General features: G+C 44.5%; 1 protein-coding gene across 12 annotated transcripts; it reads right to left on the reverse strand.

Annotated features, from left to right (window-relative positions):
* Positions 1-782: 782 nt before the first annotated feature.
* Positions 783-24781, reverse strand: si:ch211-127i16.2 (probable flavin-containing monoamine oxidase A). Of its 12 annotated transcripts, none has more exons than XM_055513474.1 (14): positions 23390-24781; positions 23164-23251; positions 22396-22576; positions 21734-21848; positions 20666-20823; positions 19895-19984; positions 17964-18048; positions 13089-13189; positions 10659-10817; positions 9251-9337; positions 8017-8117; positions 3785-3872; positions 2484-2582; positions 1640-1782 (listed from the first exon to the last, which is right to left on the reverse strand). In XM_055513474.1, exons 1-13 carry the CDS (start codon positions 23505-23507, stop codon positions 2487-2489), a joined length of 1467 nt encoding a protein of 488 aa, XP_055369449.1. In that variant the 5' UTR covers positions 23508-24781; the 3' UTR covers positions 1640-1782; positions 2484-2486. The 12 variants fall into 12 exon arrangements, 9 of the variants coding, with proteins under 9 accessions (XP_055369447.1, XP_055369445.1, XP_055369444.1 ...); XR_008696317.1 differs by lacking the exon at positions 1640-1782 and adding an exon at positions 2809-2931 and having other exon boundaries at positions 23390-24780; XM_055513472.1 differs by lacking the exons at positions 2484-2582; positions 3785-3872 and having other exon boundaries at positions 783-1782; positions 23390-23533; positions 24606-24779.
* Between the last annotated feature and the right edge of the window lie 783 nt (positions 24782-25564).

Here is a 25564-nt window from a genome sequence, read left to right on the forward strand (position 1 = left end):
TCCATGTTCTTCTTATTTTCTACCTTTTTTCTTCTTTGTTCTCTCCTTTCGTCTTTTCTTCTTCATCCTCTCCTCTCTTCTCTGTTTTTTGTTTTCACTTCTGGTCACAAAAATAAAAATCTGCTTCGTTTCTTCAGGAAATTAACATCCCTCATGAAGTTAGATTTTAACAGCAGAACCAAACACTTCTATCACTCCATCTTTTACATAATTGCACCAGGAACATTTAACAGTATGTTTGTTTTCATATGTCATGTACTATGTACAGTTTCACTTAATTTGTATCCACCCTATTAATCTTTTCCTATCAGCATCATCTTATTTATGCCAATCACCCATTCATGCATGTTTCTAATTATTACACAGACTAAGATCATCTCAGCCTGTGTTTGAGCCTGTAATTATCTTAGTACTGTAATTACAGAGCCATTACTTTATGCACTGGAACATACTGTCCATGTGGTAACCTTCTTGTGCAGTTCATTTTGAGCTGTAGCTCTTGTTTTATATTCTATGTTGCATATTTTGGGTTCCCTCAACCATCGGGGCTGTGAAATTCATTACTGCATTCCAGTTTTATCTTGAGAGCATCAAAATACCAAGCGAACGATTTTCCCTCATGATTCGTTATCACATAATTCTGACTTTGTAAAGTACAGCATCAAAGACTGCATCAAATTGTTTCTTTTCACAAAAAATAGTTTAAGGCATGTAAAAATTGCTTCGGATTCTGGGTTGTCGTCACAGTAATGGCGGCGAGCTGTTCCACAGAGAACTTCTCCTTCGTTTCTGTTTTTACTTTATTGAAAATGAAGTTAGTATTGTAAACACACAACGAAACCACGTTTCAGCAAATGAAGGACTGCCGTCCGTCCCACAGATTGACATCAGCACCGCTGAAGAGAGCAGAAAGCTGCAGAAGTATGATGATGCTCAAATCAGTGATCGAATGTCAAGAGACTCCTGGCTTTGATTCAGCATTAACGGGCTTAAATCAAACCGGGGGGGGAGATTTAGTTAATGCAGTGCAAAGACGAACGACGAGCCAAAGCGCTCGTAGATCCACCGAGCACTGTCCGATGATGAGTGGGCATGTGCGATAGTCTGTGGGAGACACGGGAGCTGACAAAAGTCCCTTCAATCCACTGTGCAATCAAGTGGTAGCGATTAAATGCTTTTCTCTGGGACGTTATCTTTGTGCCTCTGCTTCATCCGTCTCACGCTCAGTGAAATGTCTGCTGGTGATTTTGTGGGCGCAGACGCTGCTGTGGCTCCGCTCCAAACCTCTCAGGCAGCAGGTTTTATGGCTGTCTGGGAAACGGGAGGCGTTCAGTATGAAAGCTTCATTTTCTCACCGCAGACGGGTTCAAACACCGCTCGCATCTAATCTGGCTTTTAAGTCAATGCATTGATTGATATTGTATAAAAAAGCAAGTCTGTCTAAATCAACAGAGAGCATGCGACAGTGCAGTTACAAGTTACAACCCGTCCGTCTTCACAAAGAACATGTTGATCTTGTGTAAAAGGCTGTGACGCCGCGCCAGGAAGAGGCCGGCGCCGATCAGTGCTGCGACGGCCACGGCCCGGCCCGCGGTCACGCCGGGCGTCCGCCGGGCGGGTCCGGCGGCGCCGCTACCCCCCGGCGCCGCCCGCTCCTCCCGGGTCAGGCTCATGGGGCTGAGCTCGGTCAGAACCTCCACAGCCGCTCGCTGCCCGGCCTGGACGGCACCGCTCATGTACCCGCACCACTGGGTGGCAGTCTCGGTTCCGGCCCAGTGGATCCTGTAACGCAGGAAGACCAGTCAGACACGGACAGGACTGAGGTCAAAAGCAATGATGGACTTCCACTACGGAGGAATAACATTTATGCAGCATCTTCAGGCTCCACGCTCAGTGCGACACACTAAATGTTGTGCTGGTGAATTCTTTACCAGGCGTGTTTTTAGCTTAAACCCAGTCTCAGGCAGGCTGTTACTGCTAAATGCTTTAACGGCTGCATCTGAACCGACGTGTGAGTGGTCACGCGCTTCTAGTAACCGGCCGAGAGCGAGGCAGGAGCTAAATGTGAGAAAAACACAGTCCTGCATCATTACAATGATGAGCAAGCCCTGCTTTTTAAATGGATGAAGCATCACTCCTCAAACGCTGAGGCAACAACAGACCAGAGCTCCCACTCTGCATCGCAGGGGCCATGAGTGATCCACATCGGGTGATGCTCTGCATGCGTGTGTCACTATAATAACAGCAGGAACAGACTACAGTAGAAGTAGATATGCGTTATTCTACTGTGTGGAATTATTCACAATTTAAGGAGAAAATACTTTGATTTAGCAGCAGATCTGACGAAGCTGCAGCAGGTAGTCGGTGCAGGGCAGAGGGTGAGAGCTAGAAGAGGCTGTTATTTCACTCAAGTACAGCACACTCACTCACACTGTTTTCTCACATGCGTCTTCACTTATAAAGCTTCTTAATTCTGATCTTACAGTTCACGGCCTGCTCACAGTGGCAGAGCAGCTGGGATGAGAACACAAGAGGCAGACTGTTGGAGAGATCCCCGGCTTCGGCTGCACCTCGGGCTTTTCCTGTGAGGGGTTGAAGTATTCATTCATGCTGGAGCATCTCTAGGTACTGCAGCAGACAGGCTTTCACAAAGCTAAAGTGCTGCACAGAAAGCCATCATTCCTTCAGCTCCTTTATTTAGTAACTGTCAGTCTGCAGTAAGTGGATATTACATAAGCAAACATGCATAAAGCTGCTGCAAACACAATCACAATTTCTTATTCAGAGCATTCATTTGTTATATTTTACCTTTCTTGTTCTAATAGGTGTCTAAGAGTTGTTCAAGCAGATGCAACACCCTGTTGTTCATTTAATGTCGTCTATTTAAAGGTTTGTCCATGACGAACTGGCCGTGAGTGTCTCTCATAACCTCTGTTTAGAAACACAAGCAGGAAGGTAACTGGTGTCAGAGACGCAGAGAACGTCCAACAACCTGAAACCTGAGCTCTAACAAATCAGCTGATTTAAAGCTGTATATAAAATAACAGGTTATTTATTGAGGCTATAAAGAAACCTTTGAATGATGTAAATACTGCAGGAAACAATAGTAAAGAAATGGTCAATAGACTTTGGCAGAGAAAGAAGAACAAGTTACCAAATGCTGCTAATTAACAGAAGCACAAAAGGTCAAGAGACGCGGCCTGAAAGATATTTTAGGCTGCAGATAATAATGCTGGACTAATCAGGCTCTATAGGTAAAGTTCACACCAGCTATGAGCTTGGACCTGCAGCACATGTGAGTCAGAGGCTACAGTGTGAGACGCTCACAGGTCACGGAGAGAACGCCGCTAACACATGCAGACCTCCAGACCTCGGGCATTGTGGAACAGGTCAACAGCCTTGGTATCAGTAACGCTCTGCACCCTCCGCGCTCGCAGGTCCGGGGCCACGACCGCACCTAAACTGCATTTTCTGGAAAATTTCTATTTTGTTTTCAGACTGTTGAAAAAGCCCCATGTATAATGTACAAACACTAAGTCAACAAATCAATCAGCATAGTAATAAATAACGCAGGCGAGCAGAAGGGTGTAAGAGAAGCAGCAGCCACGGCAATGACACGCGTAGCAGGTGGCAGTAAACAGTCTAATGAGCAGCAGCATTGTGATGAGGAGGAGGGCTGTCACGTTAAAAAGGTGCCCCTGATTAAACTCGATCGGTGTCTTATTTAAAAAGGTGATTATAAAATCAGAGTTAACTGAACCCGATCAGCTGACAGCGCCCATACTTTTACTGCTCCGTTTTGGAAAGCGGGCGTCGCTTCCTTCACAGCCTGCGACATCAGAGACTCCATGGAATTAATCCAATCGCTTAAACTGTGAACAAAGATAAAAGAATCCCTGTGAGCTGCTGGGAGCTCCTTTTGACCTCTGTTGTGTGCAAGCTGTGATGCTGTGTTCATTCTGATCACATTTCCCAGTGGGCTGAAAAAAAATTAACAGCAAATTAACAAAATGGCTTCAGAAAGAAGTGTTTCACGCCATTACTGTGGTGGAAGAATGACGCGTCCTTGTGTGCTGGCATTGACCTCCGAGCTCCTGAACAGAGTGTTCTCCTGTTGTGTTAATGTCGTTTTATTCAGTACGTGGAGTAATAAAAGGCTCATTGTGCGGCTTCTCTGGTGGAAACGCCCTGCTGACGTCAGAGGTCCGTGGAGAGCGGAACCACGGCAACGTCTGCACCGCCTCATATCAGTGAGAATGACTTAAACGCTCCACGCTTCCAGCACGATGAAGAAAAGGTCTTTTCAATCTAATGAAGCATTTTGAGAAACAACTGGGAGCATAAGTCAGACTGTGGATTTTCAGTGAGAGTCTGCTGTTTTGTAATAGTTTGTTGGTTCACCTTTATTTCTGACAGACTCCATTCTTCTGGGCATTCACGATGCAGACTTGCTCAGACGATGCTGTGCCATTCTTTATTGATCCTCTCAGCAACATGTTTTCTGCCCTGCCTTCCACTTTGAAAACTCCAAAGCTGTTTTATTGGATTCAAGTTGAAGAATATTTCACCATGTTGTAGTTACAACTTTTTTTTTATTTATTAAATATCCTTCAGCCTTAATGAACCTTTTATTTACTTGGGCTGCGTCGAGTCTGTGTTGTGTCTGTATTTTTTAAGTCTGTGACCCCTCGAGTTTCAAACAGACAAGAAGCCCAACTCTCCCACCATAAAGCTGCCGCCCTGCATGTGGACTTGCAGGCGCTGAGGCACCAGATAAAGCAGGCATCGTCTGCCACTTAACCAGGACTCTGATCCTGCCACCTTTAACCTTTGGAGCCAATAAATCCTAATGCGCTGCAGCTCCCCTGGGATAAACATCCGCTCACTCGCATTTCGAGGAACGCATCAGCTCTCAGAGCAGCTTTCATCAATTTTAATTTTCCTGTGCACTTCGGTACTACAGTAGCAGAACAGAGAGAATAGACGGTCACCAGGGAAACCGGATCAAGACAGCTTGAAAGGATGGAAAATGGAGATGAGATGGGATCTGCTGTGTCCCATTGACACAGATCAAAACATCCTTAACATGCAGCGAAACCAAGAGTGCAGTGAAGAGTAGTTCATCAAACAGTGTTGATAGTGTGTATGTTTCTATAAGATTTAAGATGAAGACATTCTTCAGTTAATGTTCCTTATTATAGTGACTTTTATGTTCAAGATGCTGCGCTGAAGCCAGGATCTTCACAAATGATTAGTTATGTGAGTCATGTTTAGTATCATTCAGCATTAGAAAGAAAGACTAATGACTTTCCTAATTATGGCCGTTTGTTCCCAGAGTCGCGCCCAAGGACTCAGCATCCGTGGTGCTGGTTGGAATGCAGCTTGTAGCTGTACTTTTTCAGACCCTGGTCCACTGATGTATCGACATGTTTTTACTGCATTCTGTTCATGTAAAGGGTCAGATGCATCAGAACCAGGATGTACTGCCTTCACTGCATTAGAACCTACAACAGGGTGGACAATGTTCACAGCTCATTTTCTATCTGTATATTTGTTGTATTTGAGGGCAGCCTCTCTTTCACCTCTGCTCATGGGATTCTGGGAATTCTGGCCAAAGTGGGAGATGAAGTAATATTATTTGACTTCGGTTGTGTCTTGGCACCATTTGCTTTTGGCTCATTCTCTCTTATTTAGTTTCTGTGATGTCAGTGGTTGAGGAACGGAAGGCGTCCTCTCTACAAGCTCTGCTGCCACAAGGCATTTATTTAGATTTACAGACCAGCTCTTATAGGATCTGATGTTGTGCTGCACAGGACCTGTATAGATTCACTGAAGGAGACTCGTGTGTGTTACTGTATCTGGTGCAGCTGGAAAAATTGTTTTTCAGCGCTTGTCTTAAATATGAGCTGGACAAAAACCAAGAAACAAAATAGAGCCGCTTTTCATTGACATCATTATATTAATATAATTTATTTATAATGATACGAACACAGAATTAGCTCTGACCTTATGTGAATGCTGCTCAGATCCTAGTCCAACAGACTTTTAATGAGGCTGTTGCTGATTAGAGCTAGTGGTAAACGCTCGGCACTTGTACAGTTATTTTCCACCATGTCAGGACTCAAAGCGCTGTGACACAGTTTCTCTTTCACACACACGCACGCACACACGCACGCGCGCACGCGCGCACACGCGCGCACGCGCACACACACACGCACGCACACACACACGCACGCACACACACACACACACACACACACACACACACACACACACACACACACACACACACACACACACACACACACACACACACACACAGGGTTCAGTGTTCAAATGACGATGGGATCCGGGATTAGAAGCACCTAAAGCAGGTAATAACAATAACAGACATTTGGTAATAAAGGATTATTAAATCAGCTTCGAAATGACAGAAACTGAACAAAGAATTGATCTGTCAGCTGATGTAGTCGACCTGGAAATACATCAAACCTCCACCAGCTCCAGAAGAAGAGCCACAGTCAGCAATTTTAAGGGGGGCATCGCTAAAAGGTGGACTGAAGCATCTGTGGGTCACAGCCTGGAAGCAGAGTCTCTGTAGCATATGATGTACAGCGTGAGGAGACTTCATGAACGGCATAACGCACAACCTGTTCCTGCAGTGGACTCATCTCAGACCAAAACCTACGTTTAAATAGAAATAATAGAGATAGTATTTCCATGGGTTCCGTGGGGACCAGACTCACAAATACAAAACAGAGACTAATCCTGCAAAGGCTCAACGGACACAAACTCCAGTGTGCGTTAGAGCAGAAATAAAGCGCTAAGCCCTGAGAAGGGTCCCTTCATAATTAGTCATCTGCCATCATTTGACTCACATTATTGCTTCTCAGCATCTTAAAATAAACAAAAAATGAGACAGGACTGCCTAAGACAACCGTTTGAATCGACCGTACAGTAGGTTGAATGAGCCCAGACCTGTGAGGAAGGAGGAAACCGCTTTGTTTTGTCTTTATTCCACAGCCGTTTTCATTCTGTGTGAATGTTGGAGCACTTAACTTAGTAAAGCGTGAACCCACCGGGGTTAATTTATGCATAGCTCGCTGCAGCTTTTTCCCCTCATACTCATTTTCTCCTCTCTCTCTGCACCTCGCACAGGGCTCACATCCACATCATCTGGTCTGTGTTTTCACTGTGGTCATTTCTGGTCAGTGTTGAGCGACTTAGCGCCCTGAGTGAAGCCCCATAATTCACTACTGAAACCTTTTGCTGTTGAATGCATTTCCTTCGAGACACCAGCTGAGTTTCTTTGTGCACTGAGCACATGCATGACTTCATTATCCACCCACACTGCTGTCAAGGTCACGCCGCGTCCTTGAGGATCGATCTCACATATGAATGCGTATAAGGGCTGGTGCCCCACGCTGCTGTTTGACTCCCGTTACGTAATGAGCTTTCTCCTGTTCCCCACGGACCTAATGTCATTATGGAAATGCATCGCCGGGATCCCCCTCCCAACCTCATCCGTTCAGCTTTGCGCATTTCTGAACAGGTCATTAGAAATGGATTATAGGACGTTCCCCTATGAGAACGCCACTCGTGACGAGCCGAGTCGTTTCGGTGGAGCTGCACCAGTATGCATCACGAACACATGGCCACTCCTACAACTCATTTGGATGATCTGTAGGCACTGGGTTCTAGTGAATAATGCACAGTTGACAGGGTGCAGAGCAGACATTGTTTTTGCAGTTTAAAAATAGCATAAGCCTCCACAACTGGAGCGTGAATCGCTCATACTGTCACACGCTGCACAATGATACAATTTGCTAAAGTATAAACTCCGTATTTAGCTCTTGAAAAGATTTATATAAAAGATTTAGAAAGCGTCACAGTGGTTTATTTTACTACATCTCTCTACGGAGACCTCTGATTTGGTGCGAACGCAGATGAAAGGTGAAAGACAAAAACAAAGCCGAGCAGGAGGTGCTGTGGTGGAGCTGACGCTGGTGTGATTACCTGCCACAGGGCTTCCTCAAGCTGGGGTGGTAATATGTAAGCAGACCTGGAGCCATGACATTAACAGGGCAGCCTCCACTGTAGTCCTCCTCAGCCCAGTCCTGTGGAGGAGAGGACATGTTACAGCCCAAATGTGGCTCATCCATATGACCGGCGCCTGTTGCCGCTCCCTCATCTACTCACACTGAGCTGCATCCACCCACTGACAGGTCCCACATCATGGATGTAACAGCTATCTAGAACCTGAAGCTTCGTGGACAACTCATGTGCAGCAATGTTGTTGTGCTTTATGGCCGTTTAATCATGATGGTCATTGGAGGTGATGACATCCTCCAGCAGCATCAGTCCTGCTGGAACTAAGAATACAGTATGTGCATGACTCAAGGAGTCGCGTTCTGACCTACGTTCCTGCAGTAGGAGCTCTAAAGCACCACAAGCTGCGTCACAGCTGTAGACGCACAAGTTTATTTTAATTGTGGAGTCGACATCTCCTGAATCTATTATCTTTAACAGGTAACGTAACTATGAATCCGTGACTGAATATTTACTGCCACGCATTAAATAATGTGTACTGATATTATTCTAAAAATATCGTTACTAAATAATACATGGGGAGAGTAAATTCTACTGCTACTAAGTACAGTGTGAACTCATTAGTTTTCTTCTGCAATGATAATACAAATGAGTAGAATGAAAGCCTTTAGTTTGCCCAGCAGGCTCCACAGACAACATGTTAGTTGACTCATCTGTTTCCAGTTTGAACCAAACATCAAGAAACATTGTTTTGCTGTGAAATCAGGCCAAAATGTGTGTCTGAGCACAATCTATCAGCTTTCCTGGGTCTTTGCTAAACTGATGGTCGCCTTGCGTAGTCAACATTTCAACAGGAGACTCTGGTTAGCTCAGAGCTAGCTAAGAGTCAGACAAGGAGCAAAGAGGCTGTGGAGGAGCAGCGTGTGCCTGTATGTGACATTACTCTGTTTAGGGATGGGAGTTCACCTCTACGGTCTAATTCAAGCCATTACATTAACTCTGCCCTCGTATGTTTGTTTGTGCGGTCTCTGGGAGGAGCTGTACTGTACGCTCACACTCAACATCACTGGGCTTTTAGCGACTGGGCTGCAACTACACAAAACACAATCCACAGTAACAATAACACTACAAACCACTGCACTGCAACATTCTGCCCCAGACCGTAATATTACTGTTTTATAGCATCGTGTGAAGTACGTACTTTCTCCTCATAGTGGATGTACGACGCTGCCTCAGGACCCAAGTATTTGACCAGACTGCAGAGCACAGCGTCTCTCCTCTCTCCAGCCTACAAGCAGAAGGAAACTTTATATTATACATCACTTATGCTCAAATACAGGACTCGGCTGTCACTGTAATAACAGGCTGCTAAAATATAAATGGATATTCTTGAAAGCAATCAAGGATGGACACAGGGAGCAGCGGTCAATTTAAATAAGCCAAGCATGGTCAGCACGGGCTGCCGGTCATATTACTGCACACAGTGACTTATGCACACAGTAACTGAGGCCTGAGGATTAAAGGCCCATAAAGCAAGCTGAGACATGTAGTAAAACTGTCTCAGATTCCTCATGTGGATGGGACCTTACCTTTGCTCATAGCACACGCTTGTATATGAGAAGCAACTCATAACCTCTCTAAACAGTATGGAGGAAAAAAGGAGTTTGAGCATCGACCAAAAAGAAAATCAGCAAAGAAACGATCAGTTATTATCTTTTAATAATTCAGCAAAATCAGAATCAGCCAAAATAAAACCAACAGTCTTCTCATCAAGTCGACCAAACATGAAGCAAACATTCAAACAGCATCATTACAGAAGGTGAAACTAATAGTGGTGGAAGGAATACGAATCTCAGGCCTAATTTTCACACTCGTGCCAACAGGCTTCTCTTGTGTTTAGCAGCGTAGCAGAGGTTAATTATTTAGCTTCCTGTGCACCAGCGCAGCAGGAGCACAGCTACTCCTGAGCTCCACAACATCAGGATAATGACTCAAACACTAAAATGCCACTGGCTGGGCTGATTGTAGGAAATGACACCAGTGCACTTAGTGTGTGTGTACATTTGTCAAATGTTTTTTCAGTCCAGCGAGGAGGCGGCACAAGCTGAGGGTGCTGCAGTCTGTGATCACCTCACTGTGCTGGAAAATGGAGCTCACATTCAGCTATTGGAGCTCAAGTATTAAATCATTATATCATAATGTGACGTTGAACCTGTTTCCGTCAACGATTTTAAAGTCAAGGCCATAGAAGAAAAACTCACTTGTATTTCAAAGGCAGCTACAAGGCGTGTTGTGTTGCTATGAAATAAGAATAATACACAGAAAAATGATAATAAAATAACTGAAATCCATGCTGTCACGTAGTCGTATTTGTTGACCAAAGATAAAACAACTTAACCATGAACCTGAACTAATGGTCCGTTTTGTGTCTGCACGTTTATTCACACCTTGATAGAATGTGTTTATTAACCCGTGTCCTCACCGTCCTCATCCGCTCCGTTCAAGCCTCACCTTCTACACTGTGCATTTATTGTATTCATTCTCCTGACACTATATGATGTTTGAAAGCAGGTCTTCTCCATTCGACTTCATTTGAATATGCAACTTACGTCCTTGGAGCTCCACTCAGAAGCCTGCTCACCGGCGATGAAGCCCACCAGGGCGGCGCTCCCGCCGGGGCTGGTGGCGTCGTAGGTAACGGAGAACGGACACTTGGTGCCGGACCCGGCCACCACCTCTCCAGAGAAGCCCTTCTCCCTCCAGAAAGCCTGCAGGGAAAGCAATGATCTCACCAAACTGAACCAAGAGATTCTATCATTAAAGTCTTTAAATCTTTTAAACCCTTTGAACTTTTTCCACCTTTTGTTATGTTTCTCCTTTCATTTGATAACAAAGTAGCACATAATTATAATATAGAATAAACTTAAATTACGGTATGTGAACGAACATGGTCCAATCACATAAAAGTGGTTATTGTTTTTACAGTATTATACTGCATGTGTGTTGTGAATGTATTTCAAACTTATATGATACTTCCTAAGATAGAACTTCCAATGTAATATAAATGTCTCATAAAATAATAAGCATGCTAAGTTTATAACGTTTATAAGTTTGCCAGCCAACAATCTTGCAGCCTCACGTAATAATAAGTGACTCTAATGTACCTGCGACTGGCAACGGCAGACTGCTGGGAGTGTGAATAAAATAACACCCGACTCTGACTTCATTTCTTTTGCATATATTTACCTTGTGCTTTACTTCCATGTTACAGCCCTTTTCTTTCTGCTATGCGGTTAATCTTAGTGGAAGCTCCTGCTAGTGAGCGGAGGGACGAGTTCTGAGGCCCAGTGACTGAAAGGATTGGGATGAATTCACATCTGGTCTCAGTCACCAGGTGTGTAGAAAGGAACTGAACTCTACCATTGACTCTGGACTCTGGCTACAAAGGGATCAGCCAGAGTCGGGACGCGTGACTGCTGCTTTTCTACACCAGCGCTTTTCATCTGATTTGGGTTGTTGTCGCCCATAATCCCCTTTCTGCTGAGCTTTAGTCTGTGGCTCCTCTGACATTTGCCTGTAGAATCTGTTTGCGCTCAGAATTCATAGCTTTGTCATAAACAGCCTTTTGGTCCAGAGGCAGCAAAGCGGGTAAATCAACATAATACACACAACTTTTTATGTTGGAAATAAGTGTTTGCACATAAGTAAAAGTAAACCTTTACGTACAAAAACTCTTCCACGATTGTCCACGTGGCCTTGAGGAAGTGAAAGAGGCTTTTTCTAAGTAAAACCAAGGCTCCAACATTTATCACTTCTTTCTTCTTGGTTTTTGGGGAAGGACGCTGATCACCATCATTCATCCAGTTGACTTCTATGGACAAACATGTCTTTCTTGGTGTCCGACAGTAGGTGAGGTACTAAACTCACTATTCTTCCCACTTGTGGAGCCGTTGGAGTTTTTATGCATGCTCAAGCTGTTTTCAGTCAGAACAGGAACTTGGCTCACATTCACCTCAAAGGGAAACTAACTGCAGACTGTAATTACACATTGAACACCTCCAGTACATAAGAACCTGTACTAACGCTCGTCTCCCCAGTGACACACAAAGATCCATAAATGTGTCCTTCTATCAATAGCAAGTGGTTACAGGAAAGAATCATCTACCTTTAAATCTAACCTTGTTAGGGATCCAGCTCTGTCCCTTTACAACCTCCAGTCTGGAGTTCAACAAGAGTTCATCATTAAAAAAAACATTTGTGCACCAAACCCTGCAGGGATTGGTCTCGTTGTTTGGCCGCTGCAGGTCAGCACAGGGCAGGCGTACAGTATGTGTTACTTCCATATGTCAGCGCATTCATTCTCAGTGTTAGTGTGAAAATAGTGCATGTTAGAGGAACACAAGGTCACTAGAAGAAAACTGCACCTGAGGCCGAGCAGCACGAGCCCAGCGCCCCAGGAAGCGCTGTAAAACAATGTGCTGATGGAAATGAATATCGGGAGGCGCAGCCTAATAAATGTTTGCATGGGCACTAATGACTGTGTGTTCACTGCACTGGACAAATTTATTCTATCAACGTTGAGCCTAAGCATTCTGTTAATTAACTGTGTGGCTGGAAAGTGCAAAAGAGAAGCTTAAACAAATCACATTTCCTCTGCTGGAATCTTTTTTATCAGAGATCTATAAAAAAATAAGCTTTGGGTTTTCTCTTTTAGAAAACGAGTAAACAAATGCATATTTGAAAATCCCTCCAATGGCTGCTGAGAAACTTTGAGAAAGGGATATGATTTTAGATGCATTACTTTAATGAGTGGTTATAAAACACAACAAGAGTGGTTAATTTAAATTCCGGGGCTTCATTTCCAACTTCATTAATCACAACCAACAGTATTTATGTGTAAATCTCATGTAATACTTTTAGTTCATCACACTGTGGAAGTTGAAGAGTTAAAGCGAGTTAAAGTAAATGTTTAAGCGCTGGCTCTGCATGACATTATTCATGTAAATATCTGCTGAGGTGTGTTTTATCTTCGTACTCACCGTCTGGTAGGTAATAATGAATTTTATCATATGTCCCACAGGCATGTTCTGGGTAAGAAACTCTCTCTGGCTGGGCAGCGCCGGCTCGTAGTGGATCTTTGCTGGTGGGCAAACAACAGTGCATCATGAATTTCAATAACTGTATGCTCTTTTTAGTCCATTTAATCCCTCTTCCCAGGTCTCGCCCGCCGTACTTTATATATAACATGCAGGAAAATCCATCGCTTACGGGAACCTGTGAGAAGCGGGAAATAAAAATAAGCCGGGATAGATCGCACACTCCATCCACTCCCTCTTTTGATTAGGACGCTTTTATTTTGAATCATTGACGGGCATTAAAGCCTCAGAGAAACCCCTCTGACCTATTAGCGCTGCGGCTCCACCTGCGAAGCCGAGCACTGATCGCAGCACTTACTCTCAAGCTGCACGAGCTGTGACTCCATCAGCGCGTGTGCGCGGCGCATGCAGAGGAGCCGGGCGCCTCCGCCGGCGGAGCGGCGTCTGGCCCGAAGCCAGGCTTTTAACAAATGAACTGGAGGAAGATGTGGTACATTATTTAGAAACTGTCAAGAGCCTGTCAACGAGCTCAAAATAATGCCCTAAATGCAGAAGTAAATTGATGAGCCTCAAGCAGTAAAATTGAAAAACAGTGACATGATAAGTGGCTCCGAACTAATTTGACATGGTCACTTAGACGTGGAAATGACAGCACTGTGCACATGACATAAGACCTGTCAAGTGGTGTCATATCCATAATGCTGCTTGTTGTGACACCAACGCCAGCGAGGCTGATAGCGGGAAGCGTCCCCGGCCGGACTGTTTGTCAGGCAGATGTTAAACGGTCGACGGCTAAATGAGACGTATTCTGGCATCGTCTTCTTCTGAGCTGAAGAGCTCCACAGCGACGGCGCCGTCATCCACACTCGCTGACACAACCCTGCTGTGACATTTCTGTGGAGCACAACGCAGAATTACAGCTGAATGCGCCGTGATGTGAGTAAACAGGCGCTTTATGTAACGGGATGTTTAACACAGACGAGCTCAACACTAACAGTTTAACTCACAAGCTGTTGCTCCACGGACTCCAACAAAAGGCGACCACAGTCTCACATTCTCTGTGGCATTTTGCAATTTCCAGACTTCTGAAGCCAAATAGTCTTTGCTGCTGTATTGGCTGCTGCGTCCGTGAAACACTGAGGATCTCCCTCTAAACCAAATTTTAGAAGATCTGCAGCATTCCATTCCATTCATGTTGACAAGACGGACACAGTCCACAAAAAGCAAAAGCCACAAAAGGGAGTGCAACTTAAAAAGTAATACAATGTTCTTCATGTTAACCTTTTTTTATTAAATTCTATTATAAACTGTGGGATTTTACAGATTACTGTAGGTAAACACATCTGGGTGTCCCTGACTATGACAATTAATATCAATACATTTAATTGTCTCCTTATTTTCTTCTCTAGTGCAAATGTTTTAACGTTTGGTGAAATTGTATATACACTGTAATGATTATTTTATTGTCATTTAACAGTTAATTCCCCCTATTCAACTGTTCGTTGATACAGCAGCTGATTCCAGCATGCAAGCGTCACACATGAAGTGCAATAACATTATGTCAGGACTGAACTATAGTGTTCCACGGTTTGACGTTCAATGTGAAACATGCTAAAAACATTGAAAAGCAAGTTCAAGAGCATCGTCTGACTCCAGAATAATATGCACAACTGCTGGATCGTGACCCCCAACACCGCTCAGAACGCTGCTCTCCCTGAGTGCTTTCCTTTCAGCCTTTTCATCGTCTGCTGTCTGTCCTTATCGCACCTTTTCTTTTCACAGACTCTGCTATTTGATCCTCTTATTTCATTTCTGTGAATGCCCTGCTGGACAATATTGACCTTGTGCTCTCAGTTTCCTCTGTCGCTGACTCGAAAGTCCTGTCACTGGTCGCCCTTAACAAGGGGCTTCAAACTCCCCTTCCTTTTAACCTACAGTGTTTTTGACAGTCGGAAGGATTCGGAAGTGAAACATGAAAAGCCACTCAAATCAAGACACAACATCAAAGAGGAGATGATTCTGAGATGCAGCTTCCGAGAGGTAAATTGGAGACATCTTTAAAAGTGTGACGCTAGGTATGACTAACGTTAATTCATGGCTGCGCCTGCACATGGTGTGAAATTACAGCTCTTTCATCCTGGAAAGCCAACAACGCTGCACAAAGCATATGATGCAACAACACGGTGCGGAGACGGAGACGAAGAGTGGGGAGAATGAATACGCAGCAGGAAGAGGCCGAGCCTGCGAACGAACGGCTGCAGTGTTTGGGTCAAAACAAAAATAAGAAGCCGCTCTAACACAACTCTGGTTCTCTGGTTCTGTGAACCGTGCAGGTACTGTACCCACTCAGAGCTCATCCCAATGCGAACGGCAGAAACCACAGATGGACGTCATCGAATGCAGCAGCACTTAGAAATGTGTCGGCTCGACAGAGATGCAGTTGAGCAGATGCATAATCCAGATGTTAAATACCGGCTTTACAGCGTTACATCACAGATCTCTTATTGAATTGTGTCTGAGCCCTTGACACTTATTGAAATCGAGGCCTTGGTGGTTGCTCTGCATGCGTTCAATAACAGTCACACCTTCTGTTTGGGCCTGACATAAACGGACTCAGACGACCCTCATTGTTCCAGAATTCCCTCTAACTGCTTTAACATCAGATGTCATTTAATCTCCTGTGAGTAAATGGAAGCGATAAACACTGTTCATCATTTGCACGGACAGTTTAGTTTATACCTACAACAGTGTAGATTTCAGTTCAAGCCTATGAACAGTAAAGAGCTGCTGTTCGTTTTATTCCGTCTTTTAGCTGAACGTATAATAATTTGTTTTTGCTTGAGGTTCCTCAAAGTGAACACGGGCGTTTTCAGGACGGGAACATTTTCCTTTGTGAAAGTGCATTAGCTCCAGTGTATTTGCCTGCTCATCAGTACCTGCTGTATCGCTCATGATGAGACACTCGGCTACAGTCATTTCCTCAGAATTTAAACTCGGCAAGATAAAAATCACATCGCGTTACTTATCATCACAATCACTTCAGCTCCCACTTTATGTTTAATCCCTAAATTAGGCCCCATTAGTTTCATTCACAGCACAGCAGTCGCTGGCCTAGAATCCTGGCGCGCACGCCGTCAGTTGGCAAAACGCTCTGTTTACCTGTGCAAACACGGCTCTGGCCTAAATCGTGACTGACAGATGTAATAGTTTCCTCACCACTGCCCATGCCTGCTGTCATCGCAGCGGCTCGTCGTCCAAGAGGAGATAGATGCAACATCACACGTAGTGTTGCTTGGCTGCCTGTCAAGTTCACTCGCTATCACGCGGAATCTCCCTTTAGTGAGGTACAACTTTTCCTTTTGAAGTGATGTTTAGAGTTTCAGCATCAGTCATTCGGTGATAAAACCCAAGCGCACGCTCAGACACAGAGACTAAACACACATGCAGCCAGACACCCTGCTCCAAGGACTCCTGCCTGATAAAGAGAGACAGCAACAAACACTGAGACTAAATGCTAATTTAGCTTCTTCGGCTGTAACTATCTGTGAATGTTGGACTGTATGCCTAATTGCATTACATCCCAGCCGTGTGCTGCATCCTTTTTTATGCACAGTAATCCTTGTATCCAAACCAGTTCATAAATCACTGAGATGAGCAGAAGAAGTGTGTGTTTGGGGGGGGTTGACAGAACTCATTATAAAGGATGGATGGATGAACGTGGAGATATATCCAGGAGGCAAGCAGAGGAAGCTCCCATCCAGCATTATGCAGGTACGTGTAAACAAGCCGTGCGTTTTGTTTGACTCCCAGTGTCTCTGGTGACTTTGGAATTAATTTGGAGAGGTATAAACGAACGGCTAAAAAACAAGACACAAACGTGATGAGAACAACTTCACGCCTCCTAAATCATGTGGATTCATAGCTACCGTTCCTGTCGTTGGGTCCACTGACTCTAAACAGCAGCGAGTCTCGCTCTGATCCGTCTTCAGCTGCTTTTAGCTGAGCTGATGTCTCAATCACTGGCCTGACTTTGGCTTCCAGACTTCCTGTCAACGTCCCCGTGTTGATTTAGGACCAAAGTGTGGCACCGTGGCACCAGAACCACAGCGGTCCACGCTCCATAACTCAACACTACTCTGCAACCTGTCTCATTAAAGATCCTGGCCGTGGTCCACGGCTCCGAGTACGAGGCTTTGACTGACAGATCTGTTGCCAGCTGAGTACAAACAGGCAGCGACCCAGACTGAGCCCACAGCTTCAGATTCGGCTTCGGCTCCTTCGCAGCCTCCACGTCAACCAGCAGTCGGAGAACGTGTCCTACATGTGACGCGCACTGAGCAGAAACAAGTCAGCAGCACAGGAAGTTTGTATTTCAGACCTGGAAAAACTAAACAAAAAGTAGATTCTAAAGCCAGGAATTGGATTCTCTGTGCCATAAAGGATCAGCGACTGACTTTTACAGGATGCTTTTAAATGTTAGGCTAGTTCATGTAGATTTCAGTTTCTTCTGCCAATAAAAAAAGCGATAAATGTTTTTTCTGGATGCTTGGAGATCAGCACTGAGTTTGCCACCGCGCACAACGCGTTTGTGCCCCGTTAGGACTTCTGGCCTTTGCTCCCTCAGTCCCTGAGCCTCCGGTCGCAGGCAGAAGCGCCACACCCTGCAGCCAGGGGGGTTTAGGCAAATCATAGCTTTATCTGCATGGATGCACAGTTTGCCACGTTTGACAGACATGATGAGGGAGGAGGATATTTGCCTTCTGCATCACTGAGAATTTCATTTAGCGACTCGACAGAGGCGGGAGCCGCAGCACTGACCTGCCAAATGAGGGGGGCAGGTGACGATCACGGCTCTGCACAGGAGGGCGTCGGTGGCGGTGGTCACCCTGGCCCACTCGGCATCCTGCAGACACACCATGAGCCCATTAGTGCTTTAATGAAGGGACCTGGGTTAGACTCATCATACAGTACACATACTGTGCTCGCTGTCACATATAACTGTAAGGTGCTGGTCAAACATGAAGCTCTGCTCTGTGTGTTTCTATGCAACAAAGACAGTCCATCTCTTGTCGTGATACATGTATTTCTGGAAACCTCAGCTTTTAATATTCTCTGAATGATTTTTAAAAAATATAAACGACCCTTGTTTAATTTAGCACCAACACAGCAACCTTCAGCTTTTTGCAGCACAAAGTGTTATTAAATGTGTCCAAGCTGCTTGAACGTTGACAAGCTTTTATCAAGGCAGCATACCTTCATTAAATAATGATTTTCGTTCGTATGCGCGTGGCACTTGTGCCGGGAGGCAGGAAGGACCGGGGTGTGAATCTGGCGACTGGATCCCCCTCTTTGTTTTTACATGTTTTCCCTTCGCTTGTGTTGGCTTCCTCCAGTTCCTTCGATTCATCTTAGGTGAAGTGGAAACTCCAAATTGCCTGAAGCTGTGAATACGAGTGTGAATGTGTTTTTCTGTCAATATGTGTTAGCTCTGTAATAGACAGGCAAAATGTCAAGGGTGTGCCCTGTCTGTCACCCAGTGCATGCTGGGAGAGGGGCAGGGCTGGGGGCACTAATCCCACTGAAACAGACCTTCATCTGACATACACCTCATCCCAAATTTACTCCACATCCGAGTCTGAGTTAGGAAACTGCTGAAGTACAAACTGTTCCTATTCTGTTTAAACTGTAGAAAAGCTGATCTGAATAAACCATCTGTACACAACAAGTCTTGTTGGTGACGACCAGGCTCTTAATGCGTTCAGTGTGAGACATGGATTAAAAAACCCAAGTTGACAGTGGTTGAGTTAAGAGAGCACTTGAAAACACAGCTTGAAATGTCAGGGTTGTAAATTATTGATGTAAATGAACCTTGAGTTAATGTAATATTTCTAATGTCAGCGTTGGTAATTAGTTTTTTTTAATCTACTGTGTACCAGTGTCTGGTACAGTAACACGTCTGGCTTCTACAGCAATGACACTAATTATAAGATTATTTGTTTCATGTGAAAGGGTTTTATAAAATGAAACGTGCATCACATATAAATATGAGATGAAACACGCAAGAGTAAAACCTGGTGTTTAACTGCACTGACCTGAGTTAAGTCTTTTCTACATGCCCAGAGTTTGTAGGATCTTCTCCTGTCTGTCAGATTTGACTGAAGCTCATTCATTAAAGCCGTATTCCCAGGACGTCTTTGCTAATGTTATTACTTATGACCAATCAATCACCGCTGTAACAGTCAGTCAGGTCACTGGACTCGACCGGCTCCATTTGGGCTTTTAGAGAAAACGTGTAAGAAGAAGCAACAGGTGCAGTTTCTTATAAGAGAAAACTGGAACTGAGTAGTTTTTAAATTTGCCACTTCTTAAATAATGTCATACAAACATCCAGCAACTCCTGCGTTTTTGTCCCATCACAACTGCAACAATAGTAAAAGTCGTACAGAAGTAATCAGACGATATTTAGAAACAATTACATTAATATTTTATCACCACTTAAAAATTAATTGTTCTTTGTAACAACCAGCAAACACATAAATACATTTATTAACAGTGTACCGTTGAGCAGCACTGCGTAAACCCTACACTTAAGTGCATGAAGCCCTCTTGGTCTCTGAGCTGTGGATAAGGAAACAGTGAGGCGGAACAGACAGTGCCTTCGCAGGAGACGGCCTGTTTCCCCACCAAGGAAGCTGTTATCACTGTGTCGCGCCTCATCAATCCCTGAGTGAGCTGTTACTGTACTCTACCTGCCATATGGCCGTCACAGCAGAACCCAGCCGGACATTCTTCCACCCCACGCGCTCTGCCAGACACTCTGAAAGCTGTTGGGTGCCCCCCTGTGGAGAGACAGATATTACACGCTCAGAACACCAATTAAAAAAAAGCATATATCGAAGTTATCCTTTAACGGTGGATGGGGCTGGAGGGTCTGTACAATCTCTCACATAAGACTGACACTTCTATGCAAAGGCATTTAAAGCAGTGATAAAATAAAAGCTAAATCGGTGTAAATATTAAATGAAATGCACACAGTAGAAGTATAAATTAAAAGTCTATAGATAATCTGTAGTCTTTGGCCTTGATTCCTTCTAGACGTACAGTGTGATTGATAAAAAGCGAAGTAGAAAGTTGGACACAAGGTCATCAGTCCTGGCTGCTACTATATTGTTTAAAGCTGTGTTTGTGTCTTAACCTTGGCAGCACTTCTCTGGCCTTCAGCCACAGCAGTGAGGAGGAGGAGGGAGCTGCATCTTCAAAACACAACCGTATGGAACGGTAACGTTCATGCTGAAGAGGCAGCAAATAGGAAACGGAAAAATCCAATACGAAAGCACAGTTCAAAGAGTTTAAATGGCCCCAATCGATGCTGCTCCGACGACGAAGAAAGGCGGTGTGTTTGTTTGGACATGGCCTCAACAGCTCGAACAGACTACAGTATAGCACAGAGGCTAAGTGGCGGCGGATTCAGTGTGGAAAAGGAATAGTTCTATTCTAGGAAAGGAGATGAGCTCTTGTACCTTTATCTTGGACTCCTGAGCAGAACCAGGAGTGCTCTCCAGAAGCCTCAGCAACCCTCCAGCTGCTGTGGCGTACACAAGGAAGAACAGGAAGGACATCTGGGATGGCTCCATGCCAAAGACCGCCCTGCTGGACACTCCTATCTCCTCTTTGAGTTCTGCCACAGGGAGATGGAAGAATACGTGTCATTTCTCTTACACATGCAGTAATAATACTTGTTCTCTTTTAGCAATGACAGTTTGCTTTGAAGTTGTAAACGGCGGACTGCACATTTGTATTCCAAATGGAAGTCCACCATTGTTGGCCACAGACAGGGTGTAGTTAACGGCGAGGCACCTGAGAGGAAGATCTGTTCTGTAATAATCTTCAATCATCCTGTATAATAAAATCCATTCTTAGAAGCCAGCAGGCACCTGCCACCAACTCATTCCCCCAAACCAGATAAAAACCAGCCTCAAACCAGAGAGAAACCAGCCCCAAACCAGATAAAAATAAGCCTCAAACCAGATAAAAATAAGCCTCAAACCAGATAGAAAGCAGCCCCAAACCAGATAAAAACCAGCCACAAACCAGAGAGAAACCAGCCCCAAAACCAGATAAAAACCAGCCCCAAACCAGATAGAAACCAGCCCCAAACCAGATAGAAACCAGCCATACTAGATAGAAACTAGTCCCAAACCAGATAGAAACCAGCCCTACACCCAATAAAAACAGCTCAAGCCAGCACTGAAATTTGCATGTCCATGGACACAACATGTTTTCATGCTTCATTATATTTGAAAACAAAATATGTGTAATGTGTTTATTACACTTTGGCTTTTTTCATGGTCAGCGTTTCAGATCTCAGATTCAATTCAAGCGTCTACTGTTGATGAAAATGGTTGTAATTTCTACAGTAGAGGTTTCATTTCAAAACAATAACTGGTGTGGGGATAAATCATAAGACCTGTCCAATAGCATTTTTCACAGGAAGACTGTGATAATTCACCTCCCGACTCCAAGGCTACAGAGTGAAGCCTCCACCGTTTCACCTGAGGAGGGCGGAGGAAGCTGCTCTCAACCCTGACCTGCAGTCCACGCATGTTGCTCAATGAAGGAGTGCAGGGTCACACTGTCCCAGCCGGCGGCGTTGGGCGTCTTCGAAGGGTCCTGGACACACACTGTGGCGCACAATCTGTTGATCTGAGCGCAAAGTACGAACTTCATTACAAACCACCCACACGTGGAGATTTACAAGCAGAGCTTCTCACTGACACACAACAACAGACGCACAGTTAGAAGCACTTAAAGCAACGTGTTTTCCACTTCACTCTGATTCGAGCCTTGGACAGGACATTTTTGTTGTATCTTGTTGTTGGGTAAATGTTTTATGCCCCGTCAATCTAAAAGCAGAGAGTGATTGTAAAATATTATTACAGCATCCATTTGGGACGAGGTGGTAGATATTGGACAATAAAGCTGGTTGTAAAAATGAGACTCCAAATAAGAAGAGTCGACCTGCTGATACACATGCTGTACATTAGCTCTACTCTTAGTATGGATGCCAAAGTCAAGAAGAAATTAATTAAACCGCCCCTCTGCTTTATGGATATAATATCTGTCCCCTGAGACGTGTGGTAATTTAGCTGATACCTTATCAGACGTTCTACCATCAGGGATGAGAGCAGTGACTGAACACTCCTAAGTACAGGAAAGTGCTGCGTTAGTGTGTTCTGGTTTATTGCCTCACCTTCCACACCAGCTGGGTGAGATCCAGTAGCACCAGTGGGGATAGAGCAGGGATACTGGTAGTGTAGGTGCGAACTCTGGCACTGGGCCCGCCCACGTGGTGCACCTTCCTGCCAGTGCTGTACTGCGGGTAGGTCTCCAAGCCCAGCTCCGTTATGAGCTGCAGAACATGTGTCTGCGTGCTGGAAGAGAAAGAATGCTGCCTGATCATTCTGTGTACAAATATTCACAACAGAGTGGAAGCATTTGATTGGGTTTTTAAGCCGGTCGGTAGCTGGAAGGAATCTAAGGAAGATAAGGTTGGATTAAGAAACGTTTCATATTTCTACATAACTGACATATTCTGCTCTCATATGCAGTTCAGCCGTCACCTTTCTCAGCTTAATATAAGTAATACAAACATTATGTCATATACACACAGCTCTACATACATGCTGCATGCGTCACAGAAGCAGCCCAGGTACTGGAGCACAATTAGCAGCCACTCATTTGGACTCAAGGATTAGACAACTAGGATTCATTAGACGCTAATCATATTCAAGGATTCTGGCATAAACAGGCAATTACTGGTTCCTGCTTTCTTTGTGCGATAAGTACATTTTTAATCCTCATCATTTTCTGCCTGTCAGGTTAGAACTGCAAGGTGGCAATATTAATTATGGACTTACCAAACTGTCTGTCAGTGCATCCCTGTCAAATGAAAACATAAAAACATCCACATGTATTCAATATAATGCTCCTATAATCAGCTACTCCACATCCTGATTACCTTCCCACCCACTGCCCTCCAAAGTCCCACCGGTCCACACCACCGGCCGAAGGGATGTCAGCGGTCAGCGTACGACCTCCCACCCGATCTGCACAGACACCACACAGCATGGAGTCAGAGCGGTGCCTCCATTCTACAGCTTCTCACCCCAACAATCCGGTTCAGGATCATTTCAAAACATGGTTCAGGCTTTCAAAACTTTCAGTTATGATACAGTTTTACAAACCTTTTCCTTCCAGGACCAGTACTCGCAGCTTGGCATCCTTTTTCCTTAGCAAATAAGCTGCACTCAGTCCAGACAGTCCAGCGCCAACAATAATAACGTCCCAAATGTCTGCAGTCATGTTTAAACTCAGCGTGTGCTGTAAAACTGTGTCGGAACAGAAGTCAGACTTGTATTCTCTTTACTTCTGTCTCTGTCAGGGCTGCTTTCATAACAGTGCACTTTGGAACTGTGAGCCTCTGACCTACTTGGCAGAGAGTCAGTTGCAGAAATAAAAGGCAGTCGAGGGGTAAAATCTTGTGCATTTGTAGCAAGAGGACAGAAAAAAGCCAAGTTATAAATATTCATCTGAACAGTTAAGAGATGAATTATTCTGGTATGAAGCGAAACATTTGTAAAACCAGCACAACCACTAATTTCATAGGAGTTTGTTTGTTGTCATGCTGTGGCAGTTGTGCTTGAATGTGATTCATTGTGAACTGAACTGAACTGAACCTCACTGCATATTTAGCAACTTCTGCTAAACTGCTCCAAGACAAGAAGGCGTAAGATCTGCCCAGGAATCCGTCTCCAAAGTCACATCCACGAGTGTGTTAGGGTAAAAAGAGCAGATTCCATTCAGAAGAACTAAAAGGAATATTAAACTATAACTAAATGAGTCCACGCAAATGCCACCGTAACAGCAAGCTGTTCAAAACACAAAATGTATATTATATTTATTAAAGACCCATAAGTGCAGTACTAATATTATTAAGAAGTAATTTCAGGAAAATAAAACTCTACTTTGCTGGCTTTGTGAATGTCCTTCAACGTCAGGACCAGATCACTTGATGAGGACAGTGGATCCCGGACCCACAGTAGATCTGCTTCACAGCATGTGTAGGTTTCTTTCTTTGATGGAACCGTGTGCAGCTGATTCTGCCAACCCGGGTCCACCGGTCCATTCTGGCTCCGACTCACCATCAGCTGCTGTAAAACCCTGTAGAACAGCGGCTCCTGCTCCGCTCAGTCTGTGACCGGTTTCATTCATCGCCTGTGTCTCTTCGACACAAACTAAGATACTAACGTCCAAGCTCCAAAAATGGATACAAGGAATTGTATTTAAATTGTATTTAAATGTCGGAGCCTCTGTGCTTTCTTTGGGCTACGAGCACATCCTGCAGAATAGCTTTGAGTTTAAATGCAGTGACTTTTAAAGTTTATTTTAGTTCGTACATACTTTGGGTTATAAAACGATCATTTTAAACACAGTGCGAAGTTTCTTCAACTCCAGGAAACATGCGTAACGTCACGACGAACCGACAAACGCAGCACGTACGACTGAGCCTTACTATACAGAAGACACAGGTGTCGGCGATGATGACGATTGTCCAGGAACACGAAGACCGGAAACAAACCGGAAGTGTCTTAATGTTAAAGCCAGACTGAACCAACACGCTGGCGCCCCCTGTCGGCGGGTGGACCGCACAATACCACGAAAACACCCGGAGAGTGGACAAACTGATTAGATTAAACTCATTTAGTACTACTTCAGTACAGAATGAACAGAAGCCTTGTACCAGCTGAAGGTGAAAATGTCTTTTTCTACAGATAATTGATGTTTATGACAGCATGGCAGCATTTCCCTAAAGAACACCTTGACACTCGTCTGCTGCAGGACTGTCATTAGCAGACGCTTCAGCCAAGTACATCAGCTCTGCTTTAATGCTGATTTAAATGGAAAACGGCTCATTCATTGAACTCCACTGTCTCTGCTGAAGAAGATCACCCTGATCCCTGCAGACACCTGAACGAGTGTCTCAGCAGAGCAAGTTAACGCTACTGGTAATTTAATAGTATGTAGACGTGCACCTTAGGGGTCAAAGGTCACGGGCAATTTGATTTGGTGTCCAGCTTCGTCACTTACAGCACCTGCTTTGTGCAAGACAAATCGTAGTGACTGTGAAAAGAAATACTAAAGGCCTTTAATAGGTTTATACAAATTGAGATAAAGTCCTTTATCCTTTGTCACTAAGCAGTTTTGTGCCTGTGTGATGAAGGATGTCCCACTGTTTCTCATTTTAAAGGCTGCCTCTGTAGATGTGGCGCAGAGATAAGCGCTGGGATTTTCTTCATAAACCCTGGTAATCTATACAAACCTCGCCGGCTCATGTTTTAGGCAGAACAGCTAGTTTGCTG

This window comes from Betta splendens, chromosome 12, assembly GCF_900634795.4.
Source record: "Betta splendens chromosome 12, fBetSpl5.4, whole genome shotgun sequence".
In the NCBI taxonomy this organism is placed as follows: domain Eukaryota; kingdom Metazoa; phylum Chordata; class Actinopteri; order Anabantiformes; family Osphronemidae; genus Betta; species Betta splendens.

What these genes read in the sequence shown, in the direction of transcription:
- si:ch211-127i16.2 (XM_055513472.1), bottom strand. Translation starts at nt 23,507, where the DNA reads ATGACTGCAGACATTTGGGACGTTATTATTGTTGGCGCTGGACTGTCT. An exon ending in ACTGGTCCTGGAAGGAAAAG is followed by an intron (nt 23,252 to 23,389) that starts GTTTGTAAAACT and finishes GTGTCTGTGCAG; the next exon opens with ATCGGGTGGGAGGTCGTACG. An exon ending in CTGAGTGGAGCTCCAAGGAC is followed by an intron (nt 9,338 to 10,658) that starts GTAAGTTGCATA and finishes TTCTGCTTGTAG; the next exon opens with GCTGGAGAGAGGAGAGACGC.